General features: G+C 45.1%; 1 protein-coding gene across 4 annotated transcripts in view; it reads right to left on the reverse strand.

Annotated features, from left to right (window-relative positions):
• Nucleotides 1-23,805, reverse strand: part of marchf1 (membrane-associated ring finger (C3HC4) 1) — a 464,939-nt gene that overhangs the window by 109,224 nt on the left and 331,910 nt on the right. For all 4 annotated transcript variants that reach the window (XM_078540780.1, XM_078540800.1, XM_078540790.1 and 1 more), the window contains exon 2: nt 21,565-21,615. In XM_078540780.1, coding sequence (XP_078396906.1) covers nt 21,565-21,615 — 51 coding nt within the window. The remainder of the gene's footprint in view (nt 1-21,564; nt 21,616-23,805) is intronic.

Genomic DNA, 23,805 nt, shown 5'->3' on the forward strand with positions numbered 1-23,805 from the left:
AGTCAGATTATGTTTGAGTAATCTGGTTGAAATTTTAATGAACTAATAAAGAAAGTTGATGGAGGGAATGCGGTGGATATTGTCTATATGGATTTAAAGAAACATTTGACAAAGTACTACATAAAAGGATGGTTAACAAAATTGAGGCTCATGGAATAGGAGGATCACTGTGAGTTTGGATAAAAAACTGGCTGAAGGACAGAAAATGTGAGTCACAGTAAATGAACGATGGCTGACAGTGTGTTCCCAAGCGTCAGTGCGAGGGCCACTGCTTTTTTTACATACATAAATGACTTGGAGGAGTGGCAAACAGTGAAGATGAGATTAATCAACTACAACAGGATATGGATAGGCTCCGCAGAATGGGCAGACATGTGACAAATGGAATTCAATACAGAGAAGTGTAGAGTTATGAATTTTGGCTGAAGAGATAAGGAGGTAACATATACTGAAAATGATACAGTTCTAAAAAGTATGAAGGGACAAGGGTCCGTCTTTGAAGGTGGCAGGCGTATTGAGAAAGTTGCTAGCAAAGCACATGGGATCATAAATAGAGGTATAGAAGAACTTTTTTACACAGTGAGTAGTAGTGACCTAGAACTTGCTGCATAAGGGTGATGGAAGCAGAGTCAACCAAATATTTCAAAAGAGAATGGCTTAGGTTCTTGAGAGAAGTAAACTTACTGGGTTACAGTTATGGAGCATGAGAATGGCAATGACTGGATTACTCTACAGCGAGCTGGCATGGATTGGTTGGGCCGAATGGCCTCCTTCTGTGAAATAAGACTTGATGACTCTATGTCTCTTATGACAATACACTCAGTCCCTTTGTATAAGTTGTTTATATGATTGTAAATAGTTGAGGCTCATGCACTGATCCTTGTGGTGATCCGCTCGATACAGCCTGCCAACCCAAAAGTGACCCATTTATTCCTACTATCAGATTTCTGTCTGTTAATCAACCTTCATTTTAAATAAGTGTTTTCTGATTCTTTGCTTACACACAGGTTGCAACATTAGTACATTTAATTATATTACACCAGTGTGTGTGGAATGCAACATGCAGCTTGCAGACCAGAATTATTCTGCATACTGTGGTCAGTAACAAAGGAGCTTTGTACAGCACCTTACCTTGCATGGCTAACTTATAATGTTAACAGAATATGAGCAAGAGTACTTGGGCACTTATAAAACACAACTTCTCATTGCATTGCAACTGGTGTGAACTCAAAGCAATGTGTCATGGCCACCTGGTGGGTCTCACATCTTGTAGCTTTAATGTAGATGCGAGTTAGACAATGATGGACCTGTGATTTACACTGTCACTTCTTTTGTCAATGCACATCCAAAACTACACAATACCAATGGGAGTACAAACTGCACATGAAATCAAAAAGCCAGTTTACAAAAACATAATCTGCCCCTCTCGACACTATACAGATCTGGATTATATTTCCCTTTTGCTGCTTGCTTCCTGAATTAAATCTAGCCAGGAAGAAAGTAACAGTACCAGATGCAGGCAAGTAAGTCTACTGAGAAACAGGACTTCCAGACAGAAGCTGAATGAATGATTTAGATTTGGAAGAACAAGCCATCCTCTGTCCAGTGAATATTTCAAATTGACCTTTTCAATCATGTACCAAGGGTTTACATGACAGCCGTAATTCAACAAGTCAATGTGGCTAGTGCAGAGCCTCATCTGCATGTCTAGGCTTGGGTTTTCAGGTTTGTAAGATTATGGACGCTATGTGGCTGAGATTCTGGCATGTGAGGCTCCCAGAGGCAGTGTGAATTTGGAAAATCACTCCTGCTGTGTTTAGATTTAGAAACAAGGCTCAAAAGTTTGATCAATTTAATTGTTGTCAAGGTAACACAAACGTCCATACCAAATGGCAGCTACAAGTTCAGTGTGAAACAGTTTTTAACATCCTGGTTTTCACATGATGCTATTTTTGAATTACTCATTGATTAGGGACTATATAGGAAAGGGAAGGAGGATACACATATATGGACTTTTAGCTGTAATTTAAACAGTTACATACTTTATCATAAATGCATAAACCATTATTAAACTTCAGTAATGTTACAATTTGTGCAAGAAATTAAATCTTAAAGCTGCAATTTGACCCTCCTATGGAAGGCTTTCCTGTTGCCCTTCTACGTTGGAATAATTGAATTGTTAGCACCATGCAACTGCATTTATTGTCTTGAAGCATTTCATAATAAAAAATCCAATTCAGTTGAACATCTACAATATCAAATGTGTCCCATCGGACACTCTGACAATTGAAGCAGTATTATACAAATGCTGAGCCACTGTACATAAATACAATGACGACAGTCTACATGCAAGTCTTATTTAAGTAACCTATACAGTGCTGTCTGTGTACAAATTGTCATCCTAAACTTTTTATTCCATTCTGGACAAGCTTGTGAAACATTGGCCTTTCAAGATGCCATTCATGAATTCAGCTTCAGGGAAGGTTTTCCTACGCTTGTATCCAGGCACACAAAGGGAAACATCCTACATGGATTTATTTGGTTAGACGGCTCCCTGCATGCTACATCCAGTTAAGTGTGGTTATTATTCTTAAATTCTTAAATGAAAGTGGAAAGTAACAGTGGTTCAGGTTTTCAAACTGACCACTATCCTGGAAGTTGAGCCTAGATCTGGCACATGGATGTTGCAGAGACCAAGTAAGAACCACACTAAGTCTGTTGGCAACTGCAGTTTATATGTGCAGAGTACGACATTGAGTAAAGCTGATTCAGTTGGTTGTACTCTCACTGAGGTAGGATCATGAACCTGGTCCTGAACTTCTGCAGGGGTCCTCCTGATTTGCTGTTATAATTTCAATGGGAGATTGACAAAACACCCAGAGAATTGGCACAAAGTGGGGGAGTTAAGCAAATAAGCCATGCTGATACTTTTCTAGGCTTGCGGGGATGAATGGCCTACTCCTGCCCCATGTTTGTATGCTCGTACTTCAATAGCACAGCACTTCCTTAGTATTGTACTGGAATTGTTGGGCCGAATCTTCCTCTGGGCTCAGGAGAACATGAGCTGCGCATTTTCACGGCTCGCAAACTACACACCCGATCCATGGGTCATTTTTGTCTTTTCACACCCAGGTCAGATTCACAGCGCAATTTGTGAGCCTGGGGGAGGCAGTAGTTAGTGGTAATGTCGCCAAGCTAATAATCCAGAGGCCCAGGCTAATGCTCTGGGTTCAAAACCACCCATGACAGCTGGTGGAATTTCAATCCAATTAATAAATCTGGAATATAAAGCTAGTTTCAATAATGGTGACCATGAATTGATTGTTGTAAAAACCCATGTGGTTCACTAGTCCCCTTTAGGGAAGGAAATCTGCTGTCCTTACCTGGTCTGGCGTATATGTGACTGCAGACCAGCAGCAATGTGGTTGGCTCTTAACTGCCCTCTGAAATGGCCTAGCAAGCCATTGAGTTCAAGGGCAATTAGGTAGCGATGGACAAAAAATACTGGCCTTACCAATGACGCCCACATCCCTTGAAAGAATAAAGAAAAAAATCCATGCAATATCAATGGAAAATATTTTATATTCCTTGGGAAAAAATAAACCTTTCACCATCTAACAAAAGGCTACATATCATTGAATCAGCCAAAGAACTGCATTTTGCCATGTGAAAAAAGCCTTGTAATACTCGTAATCCTCTTAGATTTTGCCAACAAAGCAGAAACCACATCAAAGGGATAATCTGTTATTGCAACTCCTTGAAACTTTCATTCATGTTCAGATGAATGGCACAACTACGGCGTGGAAACCCATTAGCATGTGAAACTCAGCTAAGCATTGATAATAGCCACAGCTGTCCAAATAATAGTCTACTCTCTGGGAAGGAAAGAACAGCAAATGCTGATTTCAATTTCAAAGCAGGATGTCCGTCAATCAATATAAGGGAGAAGGCAGTTAGATTTTTTAGTGTAGATTTTTTTCAAACGTTAAAACAAATTTTTATCTATCAGTCAAAATCATTTATATCACATTAGAAAACATGGCAGCACAGGCTAACTGGACATTTTGTAACATTTTTCATGGTATTATGGTGCTTTCTCCATTGAAAAAGCATGGTAATGCCTATGAACAAATAAAGAAGACTGGTTAATGTAAGGGTCAACTTACTTTAAAGGACAGATCTCTATAATGAATCACTGCCTTAAAAACACATCTACGTTAATGTACATCACCCAAAAGTGACATTTGAAAGTGTGAAAATGCTTCATACTTTATTTTCAGAATGTTCCTGACTCCTCAGCAAGCATTCTATTTTCTTCATGAATTCCCAATCCTGGCATGCTTTTAATGGGCTTCCAAAACCCCGCACCATCAGGTAAAAATGGTGAGTGGGAGGAAATCTGATTTTCGCACCCCCACCATTTAAAATGGCAAATCCAACATCAGCAGGCACACTAAGCATCCCTGTCCCGCAAAAAGACCAGAGGAAAATGGAGTGGGGTTGGGAACGTGGAAGAAAATCAGATTTCCTCCAAAAAAAGACTAAGGGCAGAATCTTCCGGTAGCAGCGAGGTTGTCAGCGGCAGGACAGGGAGTGAGCGATACTTCCGCTCGAGGGCGGATGGGTGGCCACACGTGACAACACAGCGGCCAGCTAATTAGCTATACATGGTCAAGGAGCGTGGTGAATCATGCGGTGGGGCAGGCAGGAAGTCAGCGCTTCCACTCACAGAATCACACAGTGCAGAAGAGGCCCTTCGGCCCATCGAGTCTGCACCAACAGGTGAGAAACACCTGACCTACCTACCTAATCCCATTTACCAGCACTTGGCCCATAGCCTTGAATGTTATGACGTGCCAAGTGCTCATCCAGGTACTTTTTAAAGGGTGTGAGGCAACCCGCCTCCACCACCCTCCCAGGCACCGCATTCCAGGCCGTCACCACCCTCTAGGTAAAAAAGTTTTTCCTCACATCCCCCCTAAACCTCCTGCCCCTCACCTTCAACTTATGTCCCCTCGTGAATGACCCTTCAACTAAGGGGAACAGCTGCTCCCTATCCACCCTGTCCATGCCTCTCATAATCTTGTACATTTCGATCAGGTCACCCCTCAGTCTTCTCTGCTCCAACGAAAACAACCCAAGTCTATCCAACCTATCTTCATAACTTAAATGTTTCATCCCAGGCAACATCCTGGTGAATCTCCTATGCACCCACTCCAGTGCAATCACATCCTTCCTATAATGTGGCGACCAGAACTGCACACAGTGCTCCAGCTGTGGCCTCACCAAGGTTCTATACAACTCCAACATGATCTCCCCACTTTTATAACCTATGCCTCGATTGATAAAGGCAAGTGTCCCATATGCCTTTTTCACCATCCCACTAACATGCCCCTCTACCTTCAGAGATCTATGGACACACACGCCAAGGTCCCTTTGTTCCTCAGAACTTCCTAGTGCCATGCCGTTCATTGAATACTTCCTTGTCAAATTATTTCTTCCAAAGTGTATCACCTCACACTTTTCAGGGTTAAATTCCATCTGCCACTTATCTGCCCATTTGACCATCCCGTCCATATCTTCCTGTAGCCCAAGACACTCAACCTCACTGTTAACCACCCGGCCAATCACAAGGTCAAAGGTCCAAGTGCTGCATTTAAAGGGCACCTCGACTAGCATTCACTTCCTGTAAGCCAGCAGGATCAGTGTGGCTGATTGCAAGTGCTGTTCGAATCCTTCGTTCTTTCACTCCTGCGAAAAATCAACTGCTGCCACCATCATGGGCAGAATTTTATATTCTCCCATTGACGGGTTTATCGGCAAAGGGTGACCATAAAATTTCTCGGATGGTCTTTCCACCAGGCTCCTGACATCTGCAATTTTAAGCTTGGATCATTGAGGCCTAAGCCAGCTGGCCCTGTGCCCCAATTTAGACCCTTAAGTGGCCAATTATTGACCATTTAAGGGCCATTTCACACCCAGCCTCAAATTTCAGGCTGGCAGGAGGAATTCAGGGATGGGGAGCAAGCCCAAAAATTAATGTGTTCAGGCCTTGGACAGAAAATGGGTGGGGGGCAGGGAGGGGCGGCTCCTCCATCAGCAGCCCCCTTTTAACATTGGGCCCCCCCTAACCAGCCAAGAATGTACAGCCCCTGCAGGTCTTCCTCCTTCCCCAGCCTCTCCATCAACACCCCCACCCCCCTCTACCTACCCCCTTGGGCTTCACCTTCATTCCCCATCCTGAGGCCCCCAAAATGCAACTGCTCCTGTAATACCAGGAGTTAGGCTCTGGGGTCTGCTTGCAATCCTAGTCCTGTCCATTGCAGCTTCTGGCGCTGTAGGGACTAGAGAGGTGCCGGTCAAACAGTTTGCCAGGATGCTCTCTGAGGTGCTTCTTTCACCTGACTGAGGGGCAGAAGTCCTACCTCCAGTTAATTAACGCTTGCTGTAGTGTTAATGGTTGTGGGACAGGCAGTATCAGCAGGGATTTATTCTCTGCTGATTCCTCGGATGGCAGGAAGGGAAACCCCACCATCCTAAAATTCCTGGCCCATGTCTCAGGGCAGAAAACAAGTGACCCCCGTGGTTCAGCGACACTAACCCCAGGTTCTCCCCCAGGCTGTCTGGAAAAGGCAGGTTTCCCAGGGGTGGCAGCAGAAGGCTTTCCTGTTTGATCAGGACAGCCTGGATGGAGCTGGCAGCCCAGGTTAATGGCCATGGGGCCCATAAGTAGAACCTGGTTCCAGTGCCAAAAGAGAATAAGCGATCTGCTGCGTTCCATAAGGGTAAGTGGCACTGTGTAGTCAATCAAAGTGACAATCATAATGGCATCAAGCAATGTAAATGCGCAAGTGCAGAGGGATGTCAGGCAGGAGTTTGGGTTGCAGACATCAGCAGTGATAGAACATGTGGACTGAATGTTTGGGAGCCACTTCATGCTGTCAATGTTGTACCAGTTGCAGGACAGTATGGGTGTCAAACACTTACTCGGGGTGGGGCTCAGGAGCTGCTCATAAACCTGCTCATGCACCCATTGAGGTGACACTCAATCCTTCTGTCTGTCTGCAGGAGGAAACTGTTCATAATAGGTGGGAGCACTTAAAGATGGATGGAAGTGGTCTGGACATATGAATCCTCATCCCCTTTGAGGGGGAGGCTGCAGAACTCGCTGGGGATGACTGGGACCCAGCCTGCACAGAAGGAGAGCCAGCACTTCTCAGCAATCCAGTGAGGATGTCTCAAGTCTGGTGTTCTCAAATGGACATGCAGGAGTAATGCCTGAAACATTGTTCAGAAAAGGGATTGTGCATAACCATCAGCTAATTTGTTTTGCTCTCCACTGCAGGTCCTCACAGCAGGTCAAAAGTAAGAGGAGGAGGCAGGCTTCCCCAACTCCACCTCCACCTCCAGCTCCACCTTGAGCATCACCTCCGAGGTTGATGACTCAGAACCCTCAGAGGAAGCACTGTAATGGCACTACCCTGCATGCTCCAACAACACAGAGACATTCAACTCGGTGACTCGGCGTCACAATCTAGTCAGCACTTAACAGGCATGTGGCTGGAGCTCAGACGGGATGTGACACTCTGACACTTGGAGGATTGCTGGAGACCAGGCCCATGTTGAAGCCCATGCAAATCATGAGCCTCTGGATTCGGCCATAAGAGAGCTGCTGGAGATGCAGAGATAGGGAGGGGAACATCAGGCAGAGATGCCAGATGCCATGCGCAGACAGACCAAAGGCTGGAGTTTTCCATCCATGTTCTGTCTGCTGTCATAGCTCCAGAATGTGAGCAAATGGCTGCCTCCATGGAAAGGCTGGCAACCGCCTTGGAGACCCAGGTCCGGCAGAACACCCAGTGGCTGCCGAATATGTAGTCGGACCTGCACTCCATCGCGCTAGCCATACAGTGCAGCATTGATTAGGCGAGAGGGGGTGAGGCACCTCGGCGTCCCTCAAGGAGTCAGGGAGGTGCCATCATGCATCAAGAGGGAGGCGGAGCCCCAGCTAGGCACCCCGGGGGCTGCATCCCAACACACTCCCAGAGTGCCCTGCCACTCCACCTCCCCTCTGCCAGTGACCCCATCGCTTCCAGCAGGTAAGGCAAAGGAGGGGGCGTCTGTACCTGTGCAGGAGACCTACTGAAGGTTGGGCCTTCTAGGCCTCGGGCCACCAGAGGATGCCAACCATGGTAATCTCAGGCAATGGGGCATAGCAGCCATTAGGCTGCCTTCACCTCAGCTGTGGATGTTGGGGCTGCATCTAGACGTAGCGATAGGAAAAGAAAGATTGTAATGGCACAAAGCTGATACAGGTATCTAATCACTGTATATATGAAACATACTTGTAAATGTATATTTAATTGCACTTTATTCAGGTATATTGTATTTTCATTAGGTTTATTATTTCCCTTGTTGAGACATGGATGGCATTGTACCTCTCCTCTGCTGCACTTTGTGGGCTCCTGAGAGAAATGGATGTTTTTTTAATAATATTTTTGGGGAGTATTGTTTTATTCTGTAAAGAAGGCTGCGTGTGTGTGTGTTTTAATTAAAACCCGGAAAAGGTTATTAGAGACAGATTGTCTGGGGGGGTTTAAAACATGAAAAGGATAGAAGTGTTAGGTTTGAGGTACAAGTGAATAGGTTAGATCTAACATTTGCATTTTTAGATAAGTTGAGAGTTTCTTTGAATATCAAAAGAAAGTCAAAGGTAACAAGAAACATGTTTGCATCTTGCAGGAGTTCTATAGGTAAATATTTCCCGAAAGCAAAGACAAAATAGAGACTTGAAAGGTTTTATATTTGGAAGGATTTGAGTTTCAAAGAGGTGTGAGAACAATGGAACCTGAGATGAAAGGGGGAAGAAAAGGTATTTTAGAGTTACCGTGGAGAGCTTAGGGTAGCTGGAGCTGTTTAGGAGCTGCTGAAGCTGTAGCTCTAGGCTGGGAGAAGATGCATTTTGAATCAGTCATTCAGTCAAGCCAGAGAAGTCTTAGGCTACAACAAGCAGTTTTGTTCTGAAGTCTTGGATTTCCACACAGAGTGGAAGAGAGTTAGAGATCATGTGGTATGCCTTTATTAAAGTTACAGCAGTTTGCCTTGGGTAATATCACTATATTTTTATAGTTAAAGATCTATAAGGGAGTGTTGCCTGGAAAGTGTTGTGGGTCTGACCAAGTAGAAACTCTATTTGAGGGAATGTTTTGTAAGACTAATTTTTAACTGTGAAACTGTCATCTTGTGTGCTTAAGTTTTCTTTTATTTACGTGAATAAAACTTTTACCTTTAATTTTAAAATCCCAAAAGTGTTACTGGACATCTTGCTACTGAGGTCAGCACATCTTCTTCTTGTTTTCAGAACACAAAAGGAAAGTGAAAAGTAAAGAAAAAAAAAATCCTTTCGGATTTGGTTTGCGCAAAATTAACATCAGCTATGGTAATAAAAGTTCTGCACTGGTGTTATTAGCCAGGTCTTCTGACAGCACCCCCTGTCACCAAGGAGCCAATCCTACAGATAGTGAAGATGAGCAAACACTTGTGGCACCTGCGAGTTAGTGAGGATGTAGGCATCGTTGGAGCTCCCTGGGTAGTGCAGACATGCCCGAAGGATTTGTTTCCACTGATCACAGGCCAACTGCACATTGAGAGAGTGAAAACCCTTTCTGTTTATGAAGGCTGTTGGCTGATTCCATGGAGCTTTCAGCACCACAGGTGTGTAGTCAATTGCCCCTTATATCAGTGAAAATCAGCAATGAATTGTGAATCCCAGATCTCTGGCTGCCTGCCTCTCTTGGTCTGTTGTGAATCTTACAAATTCATTTGCTCTTCGCAACAGGGCATTGGTGACCTTCCTGATGCAGTTGTGAGTGGCTGACTGTGACACATGGCCCCAGTGGAGCTGCAGAAAGACCCACTGACACAGAAGTTCAATGCCATGGTAACTTTCAACACTGCCGGCATTTGATTGCCTCCCAATCTACGTGGACACAGGTATTTCTGGAGGAGCTGGCATAATGAGTGCCAGCAGCCCATGACATCCTTAGTCACCTCAGACATTGCCTCTCCGGCGTTTGCAGGTAGCTGCACCACCTGCAGTATATTCGGTTGCGCACCAATGCTCGACATCACACTGGCCCTTGGTTGCCAGCATTGGGCGCTGCTTGTCCCTCTGCTGCTGCACCCTCTGCTGCCTTTCCATGTTGATGTTCTGGCATCTTCTCTGCCCAGCCTTGAGCTACCCTCTGCTAGTTCCTCCACAGCTGCACCAGAGCTAGCACAAGCACTGGGTTGGCTTGACCCATCATCCTGTCTACCTGAGGTAATCTGAATGATTTGGTCAGCATGTTCTTTGAGGCCCTCCTTCCTGTCCTGATCATCATTGCCCTGTGGGAAGCCCTATACTTTGCATCAGACACACGCTGGGCTCCACCTATCCCACTGTGATCAACACCACTCTGGAGGATGACTGCCAAGAGCACTTCTTATTGCTCAGCCATGTGCATGGACACTGGAGCAGTGACCCTGGAAATGGAAAGGGTGACCATACACTCTCCCATAATCACTACTGTGCTTCCCTCCATCACCCTCGAGCCTCAGTCCATCACCCTTGCCTTGCTCTCAGATTAGTTCCACCCACCCCTCGAGCTTCTCCCTGTCACAATGGTACATTCTGCACCCCTGTAACCCTCAACCTGCCATCCATCATCCTCGGCACTTCCTCTATCATCAAGTTTTCCACAGTGCCCTCGAGGTCCAGGACTTCGGGAATAACCTTCCTAGTATGACCCTTGCTCTCTACAATCAATCTTGACCTATGGTCTTCCGACATTGAACTTACCTGCATGGTCCAGTATCCTCCATCCATCCATTATAAGATATCGTAGGGCTGCCACCTTGCTTCCTGCCTCCCTTCTTCCCTCTATCGGTCAGCAGGAGCTGTCCTTTAGCACATCCTCTCCTCCTTGTCCTAACCTTGCTGGGACCTTGGTTGAATGAGACTCATGGGTCAGGCAGCTACGCTACTGTGTTCAGAGGTTGAGCATAGAGATGAGGACATAAGTGACCATGGTTCTATCCCTTTAATTCATGATTATTAGGGTGTCCATTTAGTCTGCCAATTGTGCTCACCATTAACTCCACCCAGCCAAAACGACCCTCCTCCCACTTCGAAGGATTGCATTTTCAGACCAACTGCATCTCCTAAAGCTTTAAGAAATGTCACATTTCAGACCTGCTCCGGCACCTTCTACCCTCCCAGCCAGCTTACCCCCACTGCCCTGGACCACCCAATGTAATCATTAGTCACCCCTCTGTTACCCTTGAACCTCCCATGATCTGATAACCATCACCCTCCATATGGTCTCTCTCCCCTCTGAGCCTTACACCCTTTACCGTCCTCATGCTCAACTTGACCCTGATCTCTCCCTTTTTCCGCATCACCTGTTTTGTTTGTTCCGTGAAACCCCAATGACACTATCCGATGCCCGACCATGTCTCTGGACCTGCCACCCTACTGCATTCCATTCCCCTCTCTCACTGTGGCTCTCTCCTCTGCTGCCCAGTATCGGCAGTTCAACCCCCAGGATGCCACTGGTGACAGAACTGACCCCGCCATTTGGGACCATCTATCTTCAATCAATCCTGCCCAAAAACCTCTTTCCCGTTACAACATGACCACACCCATGACATTAGGCCCTTCCCTCCTCTGGATGTCCCAGCACCATTGCCTTACCTCCCAACCTCCCTCTCTCCCTGCCTCAGGACACCTCTCTCTTTCCATGCCTCCCTCTATCCCTGCCTCGAACAGCCTCCCTTCCTCTCTGCCTCCTTCCTTGCCTTGGACAGCCCTGCCCCATGACCCTTAAACTGCAGCCTCCCTCCCTCCTTTCCTCCCTCTCTCGGACAGCCCCCATGCCGCTTAGACTACAGCTTCTCTCTGATAGGGTGAGAAATTGGAGTTGAGGTAGATCAGCCATGATCCTTTTTATTGGCAAAACAGGCATGAGCGCTGAATGGCCTACTCCTGCTCCTATTTCTAAAGTCTATATAGTTCTATAGAATCTTTTTACAATGTCAGAATCATTTTTAACAAAATCAGTTGTAATTTTTAAAAAATTCAATAATGGCATATTCTAACAAACTTGCTGAATTGAAATCATGAAGCCATGTGCTGTTTATATGTGCTTTTCCATCAATGTCAGTATTGACTGCACTAGATGTACATAGAATTGATGGCTCAGGAGGTTTACCTGGTAAATAGCTGAGCCATGCAGAACAGGAAAGTTCCAGGTTTGATTCCAGCTGTAAGCTGAGTTAGTTAAAATTAGTCAGAGCACAGTAGGGCCGAATCCGACATGACTGTGATAGCTCTTGGATTTGAATACACTATCGATAACCAGTGTCAAGGCTGACAGGTGATTAATGACCGCTGGGAGCAGAAGGAGAACACTAAAGGAGAAGTGATGGTGAGAAAGAGAAACTTAAATGAAGAAATCTGAAAAAGGGAACTCGGCAAAGAATGATGATAATATCTCATCCAAGAAACAGGATGAGAATTCTGAATTACACACTGCTGGGCCGTGATATTGGAGCTATTAGTCAAAACTGACAGATACCCTTAGGTATAGTGCTTACAGGGAGCTGGAAGCATCATGTAATATTGAGAACAAAACAGCCAAAGACCATTGGAATACAGGATTAACTCATTCGGCTTATGCCATTACCCAGCTCCTCTTTCAGGGTTTTATCTGACCATCTTTCATCATTTTAATACTCACAGCCATAGTCTGTCATTTTTTGTCGAGTCCCCAGCTTTGCAATATCAAAGTAATTATTGCCTGCCTAATCAAAACTAAACAAAATCCCAGATGCTGGAAATGTGAAATAAACACAGAAATTACTGGAAAAACTGGAAAGAGGTCAGGCAGCATTTGTGGAGAGAACGGACCTGCTGACACTTTAGGTGTGGACCTCTATCAGAATGTGTGATCTATGCCAGTGAATACCAAACCTGATGAAGAGCACACCTGATACAAGGACTTGCCTGCTCTTTGCACAGATGCTGCTCGGCCTGCTCAGTGTTTCCAACATTTCCTGCGTTTGTTGTAGTTTGTGCACTAGATGGCAACCTATTCCAGAAGCTGAAGATAGCCAAGAAGTCATTCAAAGTGGTAATTTTAGCTACTGTGTGTATATTTAGAATCATGCCTTCTGTTTCTGCCTGGCTATACTTGCAAAAATATTTATATATCTATGGTTTTGATGCTTTTCCTTATTCTATAACATGAATCATATTGCCATATGCATTAAAAAAAATAAAAATAGCTTCCGCTTCCTCAATCTCTCTTCATCGTACAATCTTCTAAAACCTGGAATGGTTTTCACCACTCAAGTCCCATTTTTTATTTTTCATCGGATGGGAGTATCACTGGCTTGCCCAGTATTTGTTGCTCATCCCTAACTACCCCCAAGAAGGTGGTGGTGAACTGCCTTCTTGAACCGCTGCAGTCCATGTGGTGTAGTTACACCCACAGTGCTGTTAGGGAGGGAGTTCCAGGATTTTGACCCAGCGACAGTGAAGGAACGGAAATATATTTCCAAGTCAGGATGGTGTGTAGCTTGGAGGGGAACTTGCAGGTGGTGGTGTTCCCATGCATCTGCTGCCCTTGTCCTTCTAGATGGTAGTGTTCGTGGGTTTGGAAGGCACAGTTGAAGGATCCTTGGCTAGCTGCTGCAGTTCATCTTGTAGATGATACACACTGTGTCACTGTGCGTTCATGGTGGAGGGAGTGAATGCTTGAGGTGGTGGGTGGGGTGCCGGTCAATCAGGCTGCTTTGCCCTGGATGCTGGTGTCAAGTATTTCGAGTGTCATAGAGTCATAGAGTCATCGAGGTCCACAGCACAGAAAAAGGCCCTTTGGCTCATCGAGTCTGCGCCGGTCAAACAAGTACCTAACTATTCTAATCCCATTTTCCAGCACTAGGCCCATAGCCTTGTATGCCATGGCATCGCAAGTGCACATCCAAATACTTCTTAAATGTTATTAGGGTTTCTGCCTCTACCACCCTTCCAGGCAGTGAGTTCCAGATTCCCACCACCCTCTGGGTGAAAGAATTCTTCCTCCACCAAGGGGAAAAGCTCCTTCCTCTCTACCCTATCTATGCCCCTCATAATTTTATACACCTCAATCATGTCTCCCCACAATCTCCTCTGCTCCAGGGAAAATAACCCCAGTCTATCCAATCTCTCCTCATAACTAAAACTCTCCAGCCCAGGCAACATCCTGGTAAATCTCCTCTGCACTCTCTCTAGTGCAATCACATCCTTCCTATAATGCAGATTCTAGAACTGCACGCAATACTCTAGCTGTGGCCTAACCAGCGTTTTATACAGTTCCAGCATAACCTCCCTGCTCTTATATTCTATGCCTCGGCTAATAAAGGCAAGTATCCCATATGCCTTCTTTACCACCTTATCTACCTGTTCCGCTACCTTAGGGGACCGGTGGACATGTACACCATAGTCCCTCTGATCCTCGGTACTTCTCAAGTCCTACCATTCATCATGTATTCCCGTGCCTTGTTTGTCCTGCCCAAGCGCATCACCTCACACATATCTGGATTAAATTCCATTTGCCACTGATCAGCCCATCTGACCTGACTGTCTATATCCTCCTGTAATCTAAGGCTATCCTCCTCACTATTTACCACCCCACTAATTTTCATGTCATCCATGAACTTACTGATCAACTCTCCTACATTCAAGTCTAAGTAGTTTATATATACCACAAACAGCAAGGGACCCAACACCGATCCCTGTGGAACCCCACTGGACACAGGCATCCAGTCACAAAAACACCCCTCGACCATCACCCTCTGCTTCCTGCCAAATTGCCTTGGATCCCATGGGCTCTTACTTTTGTTATCAGTCTCCCAAGCGGGGCCTTATCAAAAGCCTTGCTGATGTCCAAGTAGACTAAGTCAAATGCTGTTGGAGCTGCACTCAGCCAGGCAAATGGAGAATATTCCATCATGGTCCTGACTTCTACCTTGTAGAATTCCCGGCCTCTGACCTACTCTTGTCACCACAGTTTTTATATGGCTGATCTAATTAATTTCCTGGTCAGTGATAACCCCCAGGATGTTGATAGTGGGGGATTCAATGATGGCAATGCCACTGAATGTCAAAGGGATATGGTTGGATTCTCTCTTGTTGGAGATAGTCATTGCCTGACACTTGTGTGTCGTGAATGTTACTTGCCACTTGTCAGCCCGAGCATGGATATTGTCCAGGTCTTGCTACATTTGGACATGGACTGCTCCAGCATCTGAGGAGTCATGAACGGTGCTGAACATTGTGCAATCATCAGCAAACATCCCCACTTCTGACTTTATGACGGAGGGAAGGTCATTGATGAAGCAACTGAAGATGGTGAGCCTATGATGCTACTATTAGGAACTCCTGCAGCGATGTCCTGGGACAGATATGATCGCGAAGGACAACCACAACCATCTTCCTTTGTGCTAGGTATGACTCCAACCAGTGGCGCCTTTTCCCCCTGATTTCCATTGACTCCAGTTTTGCTAGGGCTCCTTGGTGCCACACTCGGTCAAATGCTGCCTTGATGTCAAGGGCAGTCACTCTCACCTCACCTCTTGAATTCAACTCTTTTGTCCATGCTTGTACCAAGCTGGTAATGAGGTCAGGAGCTGAATGGCCCTGGCGAAACCCAAACTGAGCAGATTATTGTTATATAAGTGCCCCTTGATAGCACTGTCAATGACACCTTTCATCACTTTCCCATGACTGAGAGCCGACTGATTAGATGGTAATTGGCCGGGTTGGATTTGTCCTGCATTTTGTGTACAGGACATACACTGGGCAATTTTCCATGTTGTTGGGTAGATGCCAGTGTTGTAGCTGTACTGGGACAGCTTGGCTAGGGGAATGGCTGGTTTTGAAGTACAAGGGCAGAATTTTATGTCCTGTGGGTGGGCATGTGCCCGACCTGATCAGGTGTAAAATCGCACGAGAGGACATCGGGTGAGTGCCCAGACGTCATTGCGCACTCACATGATATTTCGCTCGGCGGGCGCGTGCAAAAGCTGGAAGCACGCCCACTGACAATTAAGAGGGCAATTAAGCCCATTAATGGCACAATTATCTCCGATTTTTCATGGCTCGTCCAATCTTATAGTTGGCGGACGGGTGAATCAGCCAGGCGGACTTTGCATTTTGCCTCAAACATCATCCAAGGGCAGGATGAGATTTCCGTGATGCAATAAAATAAAAGTCAATATCTGTGGGCAGAATTTTTTTCAGCTATATAATTGATTGTGTTGCATGGACATTTTGTTCAGCTTTTAAAACCTTTATTTTAGTTGTTTCAGGTCTCCAGCTCCCTGAGGCAGCTGTCTGCCTTCAGAGAGCTTTCTCACAGCGCTCACCCACGCCAGCTGAAACATCATCGCCCGTCTTCTTCCCGCCCCCACCCCGACAGCGCTGAGCTTTTCAGCGCGGTTTTCACGTTGGCTGCCCGTTAATTGGCCAGCCAGCGTGAAATCACGGTTGGCTGCTGACTGCGGTCGGGGGCTCATTTCCCAACAACTCCCGGGCACGCCCACCTAAGGTAAAATTTAGATCCAAGACTTCAGTACTATTGCCAGGATGTTGTCAGGGCCCATAGCCTTTTTTGTATCCAGTGCATTCAGCCGTTTCTTGATATCACATGGAGTGAATGGAATTAGCTGAAGACTGGCATCTGTGATGTTGAGGACCTCAGGAGGAGGCTGAGATGAATCATCTACTTTGTAATTTGGCTGCAGATGGTTGTAAATGTTTCAGCCTTCTCTTTTGCATTGAGCTGCTGGGCTCCCCCCTCATTGAGGATAGGGATATTTGTAGAGCCGCCTCCTCCAGTTAATTGTCCAATACCTTCATTAGTCTGACCCTTTCTATGCACACCAGGTTCATCCTGAGGTGTTCCAAACACTGTGGGCCAAATTTTCGTTCCCAAGTTGCATGCGCAGAGTAAGGAAAATTCATGACTCCCCAAGCTCAACTCAGGAAAACTTCCCAGAATAGTTGGATTTTCGTTCCCAGTGGGCAGGTGCTCACTTGAGTCAGGCCCACTGCTCTGGAAGCAGTGTGAAAGGAATCACAAAGGCTGCTGAGTGCCTTGGTGAGCTGGTTAAAAGGCCCGCCTTGGTACTCTGGGATTCGTCCCAGTTATAATATAAACAGTAAGGCCCTCTGGCCCTCATCCCTCTCACAGTCCCCATGTCTCATCAATGTCAACTCATGCCACATCATGTCCCCCATGCACCCCCCATTGCCCTTCATACCTTCCAGATCAACCTATGCCCCTCTACCCACCCCACATGGCCTCTTATAGTCACTTTGCCATTTTAGTGCCAACTCATGCCAACCCATGACCCCTCTCATCTCCATGGTTCCTTATAGCCCCCATGCTGATGTAGTGCCAACTCATGCCAACTTATGACCTCCACCCATCCCCATGGCTCCTTATATCTCCTCTGCCAATATATTGCCAATTTATGCCAACACATGCCACCCACTCACCACCCTTTTCTCTTACGCCCTCCATGCCAACTCACCCAGTATCCACCATGGGCAGGCTTCAGGAGTCATGCTGAGATGAAATTAAATAAAGCTCTAAGTTACTATTACAAGCTTTACTCTATTAAAAATAACATTCGCATTAATAAAAGCCTGTTCAATACATTTAAATCCCTATTAGCACTTAATCCCTGATAAAACAATATTTATATTCATTGCCCCACATCAAATGCAGCTAATTTTTTATATCTACTTGGATCTGTTAATCAAACCCTGAACTTACAAGCATTCCACTGTGATAACGAAGGTCATGGATGCAATCAAACAGTATTAATGCTATCATGATAACCCACAGGTTTATGTCAATAAAGAGCTATTGAAATTGCAAGTATTGATTTTTTTCAACTGCAGGCTGTTTTTCTTTTTAAATTTCAAGGGCAGGGGATTTAAATGACTTGACAGTTTGACTGTTCTACAGACCTTATCCACATTTTACGCTCATCTATGTCTACTCTTTAGCTAACCTTACAGCTAAAATCCCTCAGCCCTGGAACCATTCTGATAACTCTCCTCTTCCTAAAGTGTGGTGACCAGAACTGGATGTAATAATCTAGTTGTGGCCTAGCCAGAGCTTTATAAAGCATAACTTCTCTGCTTTTGCACTCAATGCCTCTATTTATGAAGCCCAAGATCCCATATGCTTTGATAACCACTCTCTTAATATGTCCTGCCACCTTCAAAGATCTATGCACATGCACCACCTGGTCCTTCTGTCCCTGCATACTCATTACAAGTATGCCATTAAGATGACATTTCCTCTTCCGATCCATTCTGCCAAAATGCATTACCTCATACAATAAAAACAAAATACTGCAGATACTGGAGATCTGAAATAAAAACAGAAAATGCTGGAAAAAAACCAGCAGGTCTGGCAGCCCCTATGGAGAGAGAAACAAAGTTAACGCACTGGAGTTCTGAATAAGAGTCATATTGGATTTGATATGTTGACTCTGTTTCTCTCTCCACAGGTGCTGCCAGGCCTGCTGAGCTTTTCCAGCATTTTCTGTTTTTATTTTGCATTACCTCATACTCCCCTGTATTAAATTCGATCTGCTACTTTTCTGCCTTTTCTGCTAGACTATCTATGCCCTGTTGTAGTTAATTGGTATCATTCTCACTGTTTGTCAAACCTTCACTTTTACCCTGTGTTCTAATATCCAAGTGATTACTATATCAAAAAAAAGCAGTAGTGCTAGTACCGATCCTTGGGACACACCACTGTCTCCCATCCTCCAGTTTGAAAAATAACCATTTACTATCCTTATGTCATTTTTTTAACTAAGCTCACACTGAATCTCTTATTCCCTGAGCCTCAATTTTGTCAAAATGCTTTCTTAAAATCCATATGGACAACATCCATTGCATTCACGTCATCATTCTTCTCTGTTACTTCATCCAATACAATGGTACTTGCAACTTTAGTGGACTTTAAAAATTGGTGACAACAGGCTGGCTGTATATTATACACTCCACCCGATAGTCCCATTCCTTTGAAGTCAGTGGAAATGAAAACTGGGGAAGTATATAACTGGCAGCCAACACACCACTGCCCAGTTTATATCCACACTAGGGTTGAAAGCTCCACACACCACTGAGTTCATGCCCCTGATTAGGAGTCTGGTCCACCATATTGAAATGTGGGAGTGGGCAGTGCACACCCAACAAAGAACTCAAAATCTTGGAAAGATATTTGAACGTCTGATGAAGCTGGTGGGCTAGAATTGCTCCCAGCATAAAAAATAAATTTAGGCACAATGTATCTTTATTCCCTTAAATGGGAAGGAAAGTTTATTATCTCTTCAAAGCTCTCACTTTTCTGCAAAAAATAATTTAAATTCTCATCAGATAGTTCACTGACATTTCTCTAAAATGGCCAGTTACAAGAACCCATCCTGTGCCTTTCACAGCAGCTTCACGAGGAAGGGAAGCAGAAATGGAGACTGTAGATTGAGAGCTGCACTGGGGACCCATGGATGCACAAAAACATGCCATTGGTTGAAGAATTTAATTTTGACCTTGCAAGGTGCTTTCTTTAGGGTCGGGATGCTGCCAGAGTGGCCCTTAGGCTTCTCCGAAGCCACGGGTTGAATTTTCAGCATGGAGGTGGTAAACAAGAGCCAGGTCTGTTTTTTGGTCAAAAATCTGCCTGCGTTGGGAAACTGATGAAAGTTATAATTTTTGTGTGGGCAAGTCCTTAACTGGTATGGAGATGGGTTTCCTGCTGACTTAGAGTCCACGGGGGTTAGGATCAGAGGCGGGTTAGTTGAAGTGTCAGACTTATATAGACACCCACTGCAGCAATCACTGAGCCTGCTGGTTATCCTGAGGGAAAGATCTGTTGATTGTGTCAAAGTCTTCCACTACACCAGAGGGAAGCGAGATGTCACAGGAGAGCAGAAGCCCTGGCACCCAGGACACAGGTGCCCCTTGCTTCATCTATGTTGACCTAGATCTAATGCTCAAGGCTGTGGGGGAGAGAAGGGGGACCCTTTTCCCAGAGGGCGACAGAAGGAGGCCACCTCATCGTTCAGACTGGGCATCTCTCTGTTGAGCGTTATCTCCCTCTGCCTGCTTTTCCTCCTCCTCTCTTACCCCCTGCTTCTGCTTCTCCCCCAGTGAGTTGTCCCTTTCCAGGGTCTCATCATCCTCAAGGTCCAGACCTTTATGGAGAGTGCAGCAGATCATGCCATGACTGAGACTGGGGGTCGGGTGGGTGGGGGGGGGAGGAGGGGGGCGGGGTGGGGGGGGGAGCGCTGGGTGTCCACTGATTGCACAGCACCCATCAGATGCACTGCAGCAACCCACTAAGCCTCCTCTAACAGCACCTGCCACCACAATCATCTAGAAAGACAAGGGCAGCAAACATGGGAACACCTGGAAGTTCCCCTCCAAGTCACTCACCATCCTGACTTGGAAATATATCACCGTTCCTTCACTGTCGCTGGGACAAAATCCTGGAACTCTTTCCCTAACAGCACTGTGGGTGTACCTACGCCACATGGACTGCAGCGGTTCAAGAAGGCAGCTCACCACCACCTTCTCAAGGGCAATTAGGGATGGGTGATAAATGCTGGCTTTGCCTGTAATGCACACACCCCATGAAACAATAAAAAAAGAATCTCCCAACCATCTGTGCAGCACCAAGCGCACCCCCTTACCAAGTGCCCGGTTCCCCTTTGTCCCACTGACCTCCTTATGGGGCCAGGGATACCTCGGGGCAACCATGCCTGGTTTCCCATTCTCTTCCCACCTCTTTTCAGCTGGTTAGCTTTGGACGACATAGCTAACTTGTGTGCCCCTATAAAAATTTAAACTTAAAACGTTCACCAACTCTTAACGAGTTTTTAAACATCTTTAACTGGCCTCAAATCAGAGGAGAATGAGACTCCTGTCTTCTACAACATGCCCAATTTTGTAGGTAGATTGCTCATCCACATCAAACAGGAAAACTAGCAAATCCTTCTCTTATGGGCACAGATTAGAAGTTAGGGAAACGGTTTTAAAAAGGCAAAGTCGGTAGTTAGGAAGCAAACCAACTTTTTTGCTAAATGTTTTAAATCCTGTATTGATGTGAGAAAGCCATAATTGTAGTTGTACTTAGTCCCTCTTACAAATTCTCTGCTTGCTATCACACAATTTATTTTATTCATTCATGGGATGTGGGCATTGCTGGCAAGTACCATAGATATGTAGCAATGCTTATGACAGAACTATGCTTCAGAAAATCATACCAGCTATTCTGTTTACAGACAATCATTTCCTGGAATGTACAGCGGAGGTCTCAAACACATGCAAACTACAATTACATTCTTCTTCCCAAAAGACATTGTGAGGATATCCCAATATTGCCTTGGCCTCTCTTGACAACAAACACAAAGCTAGAAAAGTCAGATTTCCTTTTCAAATATGATGAATATCCCTACCTTTGATATGTTACTCGATCGACTTGTTGAACGTCCTGGAGACTTGTCATTCTGCAAAATAAACAAAATATGTGGTATTATTCATAATTTCAAATATATCTGTTTGGGTTCGTTGGCCTCCCTCAGTCAGATATAACATAAAAATATCTATCAATTTCAGTGGAGTTTTTGCTTTGTGATGTCATCACCATAAACAAATGCAAATAGCCTTGTCAGCTCTGAAATCTGCTCCATTCCTCTGATTTTAAGAGTGACTGCTCCCATGTTTCGGCCAACTCCTCAAGTTAATCATTGTCTTCCTATTCCTTCTAGGTTATCCTAGAATGTGCCTTTGCAAACAACAGTCTTGCTATCCATGGTCTGATATCATGGGACTGACCAAAGTTTGATATGCCAATGATGATTCTTTCCCACTCACTGAAGCTACATTATCAGGCTTCACATTCCTCTCTATCTAGTCCATTCTGGAAGTATTGTGGTGCCCATCTCCTTGAACTCTCCATTTAATCCTTTGGCAATTATTGCACCTTTTGACACTTCATTCACTAGCAGTTTTCCTCATCGTTTACCTCCCCATCCCAGCCGCTTGTGCACCTTGGTACCTTCTTTATTGACTGTCCTTGCTATCTGACCTAAGTTAGTCTGTGCACTAAGCATCTGAATTTTGGTGACTATATCTTGCAGCTGAAGTTATTCTGCCCTCAGCTCCCTCAACTACACCCTGTACATATACCTCTCTACCCTTCTCTGAGGCTGGCTTCCTCATTTCTGTTAAACATCTCCCTGCTTGTGTTTAAACTCAACACCCTCTCATGCCACCCATGGAGAAAGACAAATTAATTTCTTCAAGTGTCCATTCGTACTCCCTGTCCTTGAGTCACCACCTGTGTTATCAGTGATGCCTTCATGAATTAGCACCAAAGCCTCTGCACCATCACTTTTTATTCCCTCATCCCCATCAAACCCCTCACATCAAGGACAACACCACTTTCAGCCATTTCCTTTGGCACAACAGCCGCTACCACAGACTTAGCTTCAGGGATTTCAGTTATTTGGGCCTAATTTAAAATGTACATGGTACAACCTGCCTGGTAGTCCGCCTTTAAATTTGGATTGAAGAAGTCACCTTCAAGAAGTACTCCATCTCTCTTTCTGTGGCCAACTTACCCTTGACGTCTGGGGCCGGGATTTGCCAGCCCCATTGTGGCAGGACCCGCCGCAGGAGATTCGGTGGCCCAGTCAAATGTCCATTGACATTTGGTGGGACTGGATGATCCCGGCAATGGGCAGGGCCAGAAAATCCTGCCCGTAGGTTATCTAGTGCAGCAAGGGCAATCAAATATTCATCTGCTCCACAACAAACTACTTCCTCCAACCTATCTTCCCTACACCTACCATCTTCATCTCTAAGTAATTGTCATGAAATTCTTTGCTTCCAAAGATCATCACTCATGATACCTGCCTGCCTTCTTCTTGCTCAATTCCCAACTCAGCCCCCTTCTCACTGCATATTCTCTCTCTTGCCCTCTACCTCCTGAAAACCCAACATTCCCTCCTTCAACCCAGTTGACCCCTGTAATTTTTCAAAACAGCTTAATCTCTAATCAATCTTTTCTCCCACCACACAATTGTGCACATTCCTTTCTCACAGTCCCTGTTTAAGTAGCTCCATTCTAGTTCAAACTTTCCAGGCCCACCAACATTGCAATCAATTACAAATGGCATGAAGCACAATTGCAAGTTCAGGACAATGACAGTTAAGTTGATCTGTTATAGCTTTTGGAAATTTTCAATTCTTAGCAATTCTCTACACTGTTCTATTTAATATATTTTCCTTCTTTCAGATTCTGTCCTCCGACTAATGATTTTATACTTATCCATGCTTTTGCTACCTATTGACCAAATTAACTAAAAGTTCTGAATCTTTATGTTTCAGGCTATGTTGTTTTTCATTAGTTATGTTGCCTCCTGTTTTTGGTATTATCTACGTACTTGGAAGATTTTGCTAATGTACCCTCTTTCAAGTCATTAAGGCACATTTGTGTCACTGTGGGAATGAAATTAAACTTCAATGTAGGTACAAAACAGTAGAGGATCAGCTGTCTAAAGTCAATGGGAAGGAAGTCAGACAGGGTGTATAATGGGTTGCTAGTCCACTACCGCTGTTCTGCAACCCCATCAAAGCTGAGTTGCATCCTCTTTCTGCCTGTAACTACCTTTATTTATTGTTTGTGTTTGAGT

The sequence above is a fragment of the Cetorhinus maximus genome, chromosome 1 (genome assembly GCF_964194155.1).
Source record: "Cetorhinus maximus chromosome 1, sCetMax3.hap1.1, whole genome shotgun sequence".
In the NCBI taxonomy this organism is placed as follows: Eukaryota; Metazoa; Chordata; class Chondrichthyes; order Lamniformes; family Cetorhinidae; genus Cetorhinus; species Cetorhinus maximus.